The following is a 12,703-nucleotide window of genomic DNA, read 5'->3' on the forward strand; positions in this document are numbered from 1 at the left end:
CTCCAGCCAAGGGAGACTAGAGAGCCTCTTCCTGAGCCATCCTTGCCCTTAGAGGAGCCTATTACCTGACAGCCTGTCCTCTCCCCTGCCTGGTAAGGGGGCAGGCTATCAATAGCTGCCTAACAGGTTTTGAGTGGCTGCATGTGCAGCCCAAGAGATAGATCTTCTTCATTGAAAACCAGTGTAACTTGAAGAAGAGCCATTTTTCTTCTGCAAAAAAGCCCCAAAATGTCTACACTTACCACTGACAACCTCTGAACTAAGCAAAACCTGGAAAATGACCCTGCTGCCTAATTACACCTGTGCTGTGCAATTGACTCCTGTGGGAGCTGGAGTAGGTCCTAACATTCAGGATCAAACGTTTCCAGACACAGCTGTATCGTTCAGTCAGAAAGAAGAATAATGAAACTTAGAAGGAAGGTAGGGAGAAAAGCAAATAGAGAGGGATCAGAATGGCTGCTGCCAAGCCAAATTGATAGAAAGTCTGTGGGGGACAGAGGTTGGTGAGCTAGGGCATGGGGGCTGCCTGAGGGGTGTGTGTTGTGGGGGTGTGTAGAGGGGTTGGGGGACGGGGGAGTAGAGCCTGGCAGCACTGGGGTTGCAGCAGGGTAGGAGGGAGGAGGGGATGTGCCTGCCCATTCGGCTAGTGGGGGCAGTGGGGAGATCTGTGTCTGGGCTTGTAGCACCAGGGCTGGTACCTGTGCTTGCAGAGGTAGAGCAGCCAGGAGACGCTGCCCAGGTGGCAGGGACAGGCATGGCCAGACTGCCTAGCGTAGTGTGAGAGCCCCACCCCAGGGCAGGGGGTGTCACAGGCTTCCCCTCCTCTTCCCTCCTGCTGCCACCCACATGAATCAGAGTCACCCTGCTCTGGCCTGGTTGGGAAGGGGGCAGCTTCCCAGGATTGCAGGGAGCAGGGGGCTGTGCATCAGGAGTGAGTGGCACCAGCATGGCCTGGAGGGACAGGGAATTGTGGGTTAGGAGTGAGGGGCACTGGCAGGGCCAGGGGTCTGTGGGTGGTTCGGGAGTGAGGGGCAGCAGCAGGGATGGAGGGCTGCCGGTTGGGAGTCAGAGGCACTGGCAGGGCCCCAGGGGGCTGTGGGTTGGGAGTGAGGTGTCCCCTCAACAGGTGGCCTCTTTTTTGGAACTGGAAATATGGTAACCTTAATAGTAAATAAAATAAGAAAAGAAAACATGGGATGATCAGAAGCTGCAATGACTGATATGTACTCTCAAACTTTGAGCATGTCTGTAGTTCATATAATGGGGACTACCTCATCTTGCACAGCACCTCTAAATGTTTGCTTTTTTTGCAGCACTCTAATTTCTTAAGTTTGTATATGACTCTTGCTAGTCACAGTGAATCATCCCTGTGTAGAGAAAAAGGTGGAAATAAAAGATTTGCAGGCCTTATGCTGGGCACAAAGGGCTGAATATCACCTAGTTATAGAAGGATATAATGAAGGAAATTAATTTAGGGCAAAAGATATTCTGCTCTCAGTGTAGAACTCAATGCAAATGTCAGTTACTACTTTGGCTTTTACTAGTAACAGTTATTTGATGATGTAGTACTTGGGTTTAAATATAGGTTAATGCTGCTTTTGCAGCATGTATGAACAGGAGCCAAGGCAATATTATTCATCTTTCAAGGCATCTTTCAGAATTTACTTCAAATTTGTGGGTGCTTATAAAACTAAACATCAGTCGCCATTAAAAAAAACCCATACCATTTTGCTTTTGGAAGCAGGCAACATTACCACGGCTAATGATATTCCCTGTACATAGAGAATACCTTGGTAATGTTAAGTACTTAGCAAAAGCAAAATTTTAAAGGTTTAACAGCACTCACTCAATAGCATATTGCATGTAGCACTCGGTGGTGAAAAAACATACAGGAACTTGTTTTTGCTTATATGCAAAACCTGCAAGACTATGCATGAATCTGTTAGATTTGCTAAGAAATACTACCCTTCAGAGTGTCTTGGTGTCACAATTTTGATGCTTAATTCTGGTCCTATACTAAAACAGTTAAACTCATTAGATATTTGATAGAAAAGAAGTGATGGTCCAGCATGTATCCATATTATTGTTATCTTCTGTTAAGCTAATCAAACCAAACCTTATTGCTGATTATTGGGCAAAAACTGGAAACTTCAGCGCTTTTCTAGCTTATTTTCTAGATAAATGTTAGCAGCATCCATACCCAAAATAAAACATGTTTTTCTTCTACAATGAAATGTTTCTGGTAATAGCTTCATAAATAATTGCAGGGCAGGGGAAAGGAAACAGTTCAGGTCACATGGACGGTTAGCGCTTATGGTCATTATGACATTTTGCAGCAGTTTCTTGTTTAGCCAGTGGTTTTGCTACAGCAGAGTTGCACTTGTTGCACAGATCTCTTATTTCAATGAGACTTTCTTCCACAGCTTTAGCAAATGTGACTGAGGAGGTCTCTCTACAGCCTTTAAAACTTGAGATGCAGAATAATATATGCTCTGGCTGTGGGTTATAACATGCACCATAACCATTGGGAACTACAGGCCCATAACAGCAGAACGTTTCCATTGTGGTTGGAACCTGGTTGTGGAGAGAGAGGGGAAAAAATTCATAATTGCCCTTGAAGTAATTTAGCTGATAGTAAAGAAAAATGTGAAAAAGCCACAAATACTTTAAACAGCAGATTCCCTTACCAACTACTGTTTGAAAGGGAAGTCCAGATCCTAGAGCTGGAGACAACAACTGGCGTTTTGGCAGATAAACCAGTTATGTCTATAAGATTCTGTATATTAATTTCCATGCACAAATTGGATGTAATTTGCTCTGTTTGAAAACTGGCTTCAATATGAGACTGCAATTTCATTTATTCTCTCATTTTACGCAGACCTTTAAGGTAGGTACCGATGTTAAGGGAGGTTAGGGGGAGGTTAAGTCATGTTAAAAATTTCCACCCAATCTAACTTAGTTTGCCCATGTGTGAGTCTTACACTAACATCCCTAGTTAGGTTGATCTAAGTATGAACTGTGCAGAAGTTCCAGGTAGGTTAGAATGGTCAAAAATGGCTGAACTGATCTAATTAACCCCTACCATGGAGGTACACTAAATGAGCAGACAGAAGTGACAATTTTTGCCTGATTTGGCCCTTGAAGTGCTCTACAACCATGACAAGTGCACAACTGTGGAGCATTTTAAAGGGGCCCAATCCTGTGACAATCTGAATCCTCATTACAGGAGGGTTCAGATGAAGGCATTCCAAAGAAGACCACCTTCATTAACTTGTGTCTGTGTGTGCTGGGCATAGGTTTAGACTGACACAGTTCAGCCCTGCCCCCAGCACTGTTTTCAGAATGGAAGGGGGAGAAGGGAACAGAGCGAAATCATGCTGGAGGATGCTCCCCAGCTTTTGAGTGGGTGGATTGGAGCCCTTCACTTTGGGCCCACTTTGGGGGCGTTCCAATGCACCCCCCACAGGGAACCTGGGGAAACCCCAGAACCTCCCTCCCTCCCAGGGGTGACTGGTGCCTCCTGAGTCTGGGGTGGGGCTGGTTGGGACTGGTTCAAAGGACTGGTGTGGGGAGCTGATCATAGTAAGTGTGGGGGGAAAGATCAGGGGCGGTTGGTTGGCTGGGGGTTGCTGTTTGTCTGGGGTTGGAGGTCTAAAAATAGCTTGTGGTTGGGAGGAGAGAGATCCTACCAACCCCTCCCATCTGCCTGCCCCTCCCCCCATGTTGCCTTATTTTCGTTAGGCTCCCGACACTGGTGAATACTGGTAGACTTTGCCCCGGGAGTGATTTGTGGGACTGGGAGCATCAGGGGATGATGGGGCAGGGGTGGGGGTGGGCAGAGAGATTTTGGCAGGAATGGAGAGCATCTCTCATTGTACCAACTCCCCTATGGACTTCCCCACACCCCCCATGCTGCCCCAATCCTGCCTGTCCTTCCCCATACCCTGACTTACCTTAGATCAGGCTCTTGGCATCTATCTAAGTACTGACTTAAATCAGGAGGCCATTTTTAACTTGACCTAACCCCCCAAATTTCTAACTGTAATGAAGCCCCAGTGGCTATTAGTTACTAGGACTGCATGCAATTCCTTACCTTATGGTTAATTTAAACTTGTAATATTAAGTGTTTAATCAGCTATATAATATTTGCACAGTTCTTAACTTTTAATATTGAGAGTTCACATAAAAACTGCATTTTAATGCATTCAGCTATTAGTTGAAACTGAGTTTCTATTACAATTTCAATATAATTATGACATTTCTACAGAAGAAAATTTAAGATTTGTTTGAGATTTATATATTTCAGACTTTGTGTACATGGGCCTTCAGAAATGACATTTGGCTTTTTAATGGTGTAGAACAAGCCATTAGAGTCCTGCTAATAGAGTCATAGAATTGTCAGATAAATTTGCTGTGCAACAGCCGAAGGCCATACAGCTATTCAGAAGCATTCTTTGCTCATGGATGGTTTCTTGGAGAATTTATGCAGTGGTATTCTGGTTACATTCACTCATGTCTGAAAGCCCACAAACATTAGGACAAGATCAAATTACTTATTAAGGTTTTATGCTACATCACAATATTATCAGACCTTTTTATTGCACACTCACAGATCTATAAGGTTGAAGCAGCATTTCAGTAAATTAATTGTTAGGAATTTTTTTCTAATTTAATTAAAGCTGATACTATATGTGGTGAAATATTTAATTTTCAATTTATGTTGACTCCTGTATGGATAGCTATATTGTTCAAAATGCTCAGCCTAGGAACTAGTGACTGTTGATCATTTAATTATGCTGTGTGCTGTCTGTAAATTAAGTGCTGACTTGCAGATCAGAACTTGCATGTCTGACACTTACAGTCTACAGCTGAAGGATGCAGGCAACTATATGATACTAGAACTTCATATACGCTTCATTTTCTGTTCTTGTTTATGTAGTTTGTATACGGTGGACAGACAGAGCCAATGGTGGCCTTGGCCTACGTTAGCTGTGTGGTTGCATGGTTCCTTTACATATGTGTCCAACAGTTATGGAGATCTAATAGCCTCATTATTATTTCTAGTGGTTATCTTGCCCAGTTTTCCTCTCAATTTCTAATTAAAGCTCTTGAATATGATTCTGTACTGCTGCCTTTTTCATTATTTATTATTTGGTGGAATTGCCCATTTGATCTCTATTAGGGATTATAAATTAACTCTTCATAAACAGGTATACAGGGAATGTCCCAGTCATTTAACAGGCTGCTAGTGTTGGCTTAAGAGCGTGGAAGTAGGAACATTTTTAGATGAGGAAAGATTAAACAGGGTTTCATACATATTCGTAGAGTTTATAAAGCCTTGTGAAACTTATGCTGGCCCTGGCCCCAATATTTCAAATGCAGCTGCTATTATTTGCCCATGCTTCCTGGCTTTTCTTCCTTCACAGCAGTAGTATATCTTGCTTGGTGCCAGTGTTGTCAGTGGAAGAAAAAATTCTCAGTGGAGCTGATGCCTTTAAAAGGGCATGGCATAAGGGAGTACTTAGTGTGGAAGGAATGGAAGCACAAGGCTCTTATATACTTTTTTTTGCTCTTGTGTTCAGTATTAGGCTTCAGTCAGGGAAAGCTTTGGGATAGAGAGAAGTGAAAATTCAGCCATTTTTTGTTATGTAAATTTGGTTATGGAAAAATATTTGGTAATGAAAATCAGGTAATGAAAATGTTTCACAGCTATTCATACCACCCTCAAGTTGTTTCAAAGCTGCCATTTCCATTGTGATCTATAAAATCAGCTGGCTATAAATGAATTAGCTCTCTAACAGGGAGTCTTGGTATAGCAAGATTAGTGAATTTGTAACACTTACCTGGCTGGTTGAAAGGATAAATCGATTGCTTGTCAAATATGTCTCATCTGTAAATATCTCTGGCAGTTCCTTGAAGTGTTCCCGTGCCATTTCTCTTAGCCCTAACAAATGATTGTCTATTGCCATTCCAGTAATAGCCTATGCACAATAGAACAGAAAACAAGTTTAAACTGACAACGTGCTCAGCTGTTGCTATGATTTCCCTTGGTTAGAGATAAGAACCTTGGTTTGTGTAGAATAATGTCCTGAAGGTATTTTAAAATCACTCAGAATATAGTTGCCACCACCACAGTGACAGCTGACTGCAGCGCAGCAATTGGCCCCTGCAGTCCCTGCTGCTCATGCATTGTGGTTACCCTGGCGCAGAGCTGTCTTGCTATGCCTCTGGCCACCACCCTGCAGCATACTGTGAGTCTTGGTTGGATTCTGTTAGGGCCAGCAATTTGGTTTTGCCAAGGTTCTGATCACACATCCAAAATGTTAACTCTACAGTACCATAACAAACACTCTTTTCAACCATTCTGTATGTAATGTGTATCGTATCCCCTGGGAACAAGTGCCCAGGTAGTGATCCAAACAAGCTACACCATCAAAAAATGCTTTGGAATCCTATCCAATGGTGGTAAATGTGTAGACTTAATGTGGAACCAGAACCCTGTTACTCAGAGGTACAGTCAGCTCACTGAGCACCAGGGGCAGGAGAGGGTTGGAAGCACAGGGGTATGCCGGCCATTGTAAATGGGGTGAAGGAGTAGACATGGGTGAGGGGAAAGGAAAGATTACCTTCCTCAGCTACTGCTGCTGTTGCTGTAGCAGCTTCAGCTCCACTCTGGCGCTGGGAGCTGACCCTGTTGCCTAGTTCACTCCTCCCTCACGCCTCCAATACATACAGGCTGCTCCTGCTCTGGCAAATGCTCCCTGGGTTAGGGGGATACCATTCTGCTCTCCCCATTTGCCACCTGCCCCCAAGATATACTGCTTGGCATGGTGGTACCCTGCCTGGCTCCTACGATCAGGCAGGGACAGCTCAGGATTACTCCAGCTGTGGCAAAGACACATGGGGGGACAATTGTAGTGTCCCTCATAGTTGGCATCCAGGGCTGGTGCCCTGCTTGCCCCACCCTAGTTACACTACTGCTATTACTTATCACCAGGGATCCGGGTTTTCCGTTTACCACAAAAAAATGGAGAAAACCACGGATTCCCTGTTTTTATCGGAGAAAACACAGATTTCTCTTTTAGCAGAGAAATCCGCAGATTCTCCACTTTTGCAAAGAGCTCTTGCAGGCTGGCACAGCTCCAGCCTGCAAGAGCCAATTGCAAAAAGCGTGGGAAACCTCCTGCCCTGGCTGGAGTGGGAGGGAGAGGGGGGAGGCGGGGTCTCAGCCTCTGAGGCAGCCAAGGCTGGGCTCAGGCTCAGACTTGCCCTTCGCCCCTGGAGCATGGAGGTAAGTGGGCCTGTGGGGCAGGGCTGGGGAAGATGGTTGGAGGCTGATGGAGTGGAGGGTGCTGCCGGCTCCAGACAGTACATCACAGCTGGAAGCAGGGCCAGGGAGTGCAGACAGGGGTGCCCTTCTGCAGGGTGGGCTTTGTGGGCAAGCGATGTGAGGCACAGCGTGGTGGTGCCTGCCATGTGCGGGCTGCACACATGCCGCCCGGCCGCATGCCCAGGGGAGGGGGAGAGGAAGGCTGGCATGTAGCTGGAGCACAGCTTCATGGCCAGCTTGCAGCCACGGCAAGGAATGGAGGTGTGGGGTTGGGGGCTTGGGCTTGCAGGTGGTGGCTGTTGCCGCTTACCTGGAGGGCTGTGATGGTGGTGATGGCTGCTGCCTACAAAACCTCCTGCTTCCGCTGCGGAGCCATGCCCAGAGCTGTGCAGTGAGCCGCTGGGCAGCTATGGCAGCATGGTGGTGGCTGGGTGGCACACAGGCATCCCCACCACCACCCTGCGCTGCTGCCGCCAGCTGCGCAGCTCCGGGCGTGGCTCCATGGAGGCAGCGGCCATTACCACCATTATGGGCAGCCACTGCCACATACCTGTGTGGCTGCCTGTGCCAGCGATGACCCCTGCCTTCACCCTCTGGCCCTGCTTCCAGCTGCAATGGCAGCACCCCCCACTCTGTCAGCCCCCAACCATCTTCCCCAGCCCTGCTCCACAACCCCCAAGCCCCTCTTACCTCTAGGATCCAGGGGTGAAGGGCATGGCTCCATGGTGGCAGCCGTTGCCCACAAAGCCCCCCCAGCCTGCATGCAGCTGCCACCACCCCACACCACCATGGAACTGTGCAGCCTCTGCATGCCTCTGCATGCAAGCCCCCTGTTTCACCCCCCAGCCAGGTGGCACGTATGTGGCCTGCACACGGTGGTTGCCACCGCACTGCTGCTGCTGCACTCTGCTCCACTTACCTACAAAGCCATGCAGGTGGCCATGGGATGGTAGCGCAGGGCGCAGTGACAGAGTTGTGGTGACAGCCTCTGTGTGTGAATCTCCTGTCAGGCTGTCCAGCATGTGTGTGGCCCACAGAGTGGCACCTCTGCCCTCACCCCCTGGCCCTGCTCCTGGGAGTGGGCACAGGGGCAGAGTCTACCCCCCAGTACCTTCCCTTTCCCCTGCCCTGCCCTTTCCCCCCACACACACTTATCTGCTGGGGTGGGTGTCAGTGTCTGTGTCTGCATGTCTGTGGGTCTGGGGGGCTGTTGTAAGGGGCATTAGGAGGGTTGTTGAGACTGTGGGGGTGAGTGCAGATCACCAGCAGTGCTGGGTGGGGTGGCTGTGGGGGGCCTTTATTTTTTATCACAGATTTTGGGGTTTTAATCAGAGAATTTGCAATTTTTAACCGGAGAAAACCAGGATCCCTGCTTGTCACTGATGGACTATCTGAAGTACTATAGAAAGAATATATTATTTAGATGCAGAACATTTCAATCAGAATTGATGGCCAAAGAGGTATAGATGCCACAAGGACTGGAAAGTCTAGGAAATCGGGAAGAAGGCAAAGTGGCAGGACTTAAAGGTGAGATTTTTTTTTCCTTCTTAAGGGAAGTATTGTCGTAACATATGAGTGGGTGAATGATGCAAGGGCCGGGGAGTACAAAACCCTCTTTGTCATAAGAAAAAGCGTACTCTTTGGTAAGGGGGTCTATATGTGCATTAGGGTGCACAGTTCAGAGATGGAGGGAAAAGGAGCATACAGCACAGTACTGGTTACCTGGTTTTTCCTATCGAGGGAAGTTGACTTGGTGATCAAAGGAAATATTTTGCAATCACACAAGATTTATAAGGCTGTTAGCAATGACATTTTTGCAACATAGATCAATGTCGTGTCTGAAGAGCAACCCAGACAGGCTAACGAAATAAACTGTGAGTCAACACACAAGAAAAAACTGTGCTAAATTGAATTTTAGGGCTCCACATTTAAGATAGCAATGCTGCTGGTAAGCCCTAGCAAGGGAAAACAAAATCACTAAACCGCTGTTTGTTTTATGAGGTAGGGTTCTTGGTTTTTTTCAGGGCTGTTATATTTCTACTACATATACAGTTTAATCAGTAAATATTCACTCCGATTTTTCCAAAGTTTAAAGGCACATCAGTTAAATGTTCATATGAAAAAGGAAATCATAAGTGATAGAAATGTGATTGGAATTCTTTTACATCTGAAGTTAAATTCCAGAATATCTTTAAGAATGTATCAACATTAATCCTTCCTCATTTTTTAAGTATGCTAAATGTTGAGGCTGAAATTATAATTCCATAAAAGGCTGGGAAGCCAGAAATAACATTTCCAAAGCAACTTTAGTTATGACCTAAATTTCATAAAATTTTGTGGGACTGAAAATGAGTTATTGAACATGTTTTGATAATTTGGGGGGGGCATTATTTATCTGTGTTGAGGTAGTGTTCGGAGGCCCTACTGACATAGATCGCTCTGTGTGCATGCACACAATGAGAAACAGTTTCTGTTCTGAAAATTTTTCAGCTAAACGAAGATTGACAGACTCTTGGTTGAGGGAAAGAGGTATTTATATGCCTTTTTTTACAGCTGGAGAACTATGATACAGAATTAATAACAGGATTATGTATTAGTGACTTGTCTTCACTGCTAAAAAGCTATTTTGTTTTTTATTTAGAGGTTTCAAAAGCCATGTCTAAGCTAAAGACTAGGCACAGTTTAGTGCAAGCTATACTAAGGTGGGTATGACTTTGACCATGGCAAATTACCTTGCAGTATACTTAAAGTATCCTTCCTTGCCTGTGATTTAACTTTGACATAGCTTATGTGTAGTTACTTTGAGGTAAAACATGCAGATTGTTTAGGATGAAGGTGATCCCCTGTTTCTTGTATCACAGTACAGTGTCTTAACCACAAAACTATACTTCCTTGTCCCTCTCTCCATTCCCCAGACTTAAGAATACTTCCTTGCTCACATCCTCAGACTGATTTTAATTTTGGGAAAACCATTAATGGTGAATTGTTAAGTAGTAATCAGCAATAATTATGGCCAAGAGTTTACATTAAATTTGTAATAGACTGAGGCAAAACCAAGAGTGGTAAATTTTGTATCAAAGCCACTTGTTATTAGTGATTAATTTCGTAAGTGATTTGAGTAAGTTGTTAGTATCGTAAGTCAGTGCTTTGTCTTGACACACGGGAGGTGGACTATTACCAAGGCTGAGCTGCTTCACTTATAATCAACAGAAACTGTTTTCCTAGTAAGCTGATTTCTTCACTGGGAGATCCCCTTCTTTATTGTATAGTATAGCACATACTGTACAACAGTAATTAAGATGGACAATCAGGTAATCATTATTTGCTGTTAATAACTATTTAACATATATATTCTCAATCAGCTTTTGGAATACATTCCACCATCAAGGACAGATTCCTAAGGGGAAACATGGATACAACAACACTGAGGCCAATGCTACTCCATCTAGTTATGTCACATGATGAGGAGGCCGCATAATTCCCATGAAGGATATATGCCAGTAGCCAATTTTAAAAGAGTTATTATCAGTGTGTTAGACTTACATGAACCCAAACTTGGAATGTAGATGCCCATGAACTTTGGAGTGAGCTGCATTTTGCACCTCTCGTTCCAGCCGCGCACGCGCGTGTGTGTGTGAAGTTACAGAAAGGCAAGACCTAGTACCTTTATGAATGGTCATTTTTCTTTCCTGCAACACCCCTTAAAATTTACTTGGCCCATTATCTTAGAGTGCCCCATTTCCTTCTCTCTTGGTTGTCAGCATGGTTAATGTTTGTGGTGGATAACAAACAGCAATTAATAAAGGCAGGTGATATTGCTACTGTTCTGGTTTGCAGTGGTTTGAATGAATGAATGAATGAATGTTGTGCTGAATAAAGGAAATGAAATAGATGGCTATTTCATTATTTCCCTGTTCTATCCGTCTCTCTACCTGAGTCCTTCTATTTAAGTTCCTTGAGGCAGGGCTGGTTTTTCTGTTATCCATGACTAGGGTTTCCAGGTGCTACTATATTATAAATGCCACTCAGTATCACAGTTTGTCTGTGATTTATTTCAGATACACAATACCATTTTCTGTGACAATACCCAAAAGTCATGATGTAATGTAAACTAAAGAACATTATCTTATGAAGTACTGTCTAGTCTTACGCCATATTATATCCTGGTAAGTATTTATTGAAGGGAAATAGTAGAAGATGGAACCAGATGTCTTTTTGGAGGATAGACTAGACAGTAAGAAAACCTTTCTTAAGTCTGACACTGATACCTCCATATTCAGAGACATCTGAAGTTTTGAAACTTATGTACTTACATGCGTGTTTTTTGTTTTAAAACTGGCTAGTTCTTAGTTAGGCAGACCAACAATTTACTCACCAAAACAGTGTAATTAGTTTGAGCTGTGATTGCATCTTTAAATCGCTGTATCTTCTCAGAATCCTGTTGGTAGAGAAGAACCATAAATTGGTAATATTGAAAAATCTCTTTATGAAGGAGCATCTACTGGTAATGAGCCAACAACCAAATAGTAAGTACACTCAAATTCCCCTGGCAATCCCTAAATACCTATATTACTGTGAACACTCTGAATGAATAGAAGGGTACTGTAGTTCAGAATTAAGATTGATAATATTGCCTTATTATGTGAACCTATGGAAACCAAGGATAGATTTTTTTTATTGACTTCCATGGTTTTTATCAGCCCAATAGCTAACATAACATCTGACCTGATGGGTCTAATTTCTTTAGCCATACTTCTATATAAGTGCCAGCACACTTAGAAAAACTTAAAAGCAGAATAATCTTTACCACTGAAACCTTTTAGGGAGTAGAACCAGTTTCTCAAGTCTAGAACATGATTGGGAGAAATTAAGTGAAAAAAAGCCTGAGTATGTGTACTCAAATTAGTGGTAACTAGTGGTATAGTTAGTAAAGTTTGCAGTAGGTGGAGATGTGGATTGCTTTTCCATTCTATTTTTAAAAGGCAAAATAATAGCACAATTTAACCCAGCCTACAAAACCATCTTGGAAATTTTATCAGATCAAACATTAAATCTCCTTTAGCATCCTTTATCATGACAACAACAGTAGTGATGTTAATGAAAAACTCTATTTATATTTTACTACCTGGTCAAGAAAATTGCTCCCCTGAGTGAAATGGCAACTGAAAATTTCCAAGGCTGCTTTATAACCTTTACAGTTATTTCACATCTCAGATTACAGAATTGTAAATTTCAGCTCCTGCCAAATGTCAGACTTAAGCTGTGTGATCAGTCCTAGCTGCTCTGCTGTATCTCTAGCCAGATGTTGTAGCTTTGAGAGACCCTGAAACAGCAAAGAGTTACTCTGTGTGTGTGTGTGTGTGTGTGTGTGTG

General features: G+C 44.0%; 1 protein-coding gene across 1 annotated transcript in view; it reads right to left on the minus strand.

Annotated features, from left to right (window-relative positions):
- Window positions 1-1,141: 1,141 nt before the first annotated feature.
- CHAT (choline O-acetyltransferase) overlaps window positions 1,142-12,703 on the minus strand; it is a 61,790-nt gene continuing 50,228 nt past the window's right edge. Inside the window, exons 12-14 of the mRNA XM_019502283.1 lie at window positions 11,706-11,768; window positions 5,844-5,981; window positions 1,142-2,574 (exon numbers count right to left, since the gene is read on the minus strand). Of these exons, the coding sequence (XP_019357828.1) occupies window positions 2,305-2,574; window positions 5,844-5,981; window positions 11,706-11,768 (471 nt within the window). The 3' untranslated portion in view covers window positions 1,142-2,304. The remainder of the gene's footprint in view (window positions 2,575-5,843; window positions 5,982-11,705; window positions 11,769-12,703) is intronic.

Source organism: Gavialis gangeticus, unplaced genomic scaffold (assembly GCF_001723915.1).
Source record: "Gavialis gangeticus isolate Ggan-Ray unplaced genomic scaffold, GavGan_comp1, whole genome shotgun sequence".
In the NCBI taxonomy this organism is placed as follows: Eukaryota; Metazoa; Chordata; order Crocodylia; family Gavialidae; genus Gavialis; species Gavialis gangeticus.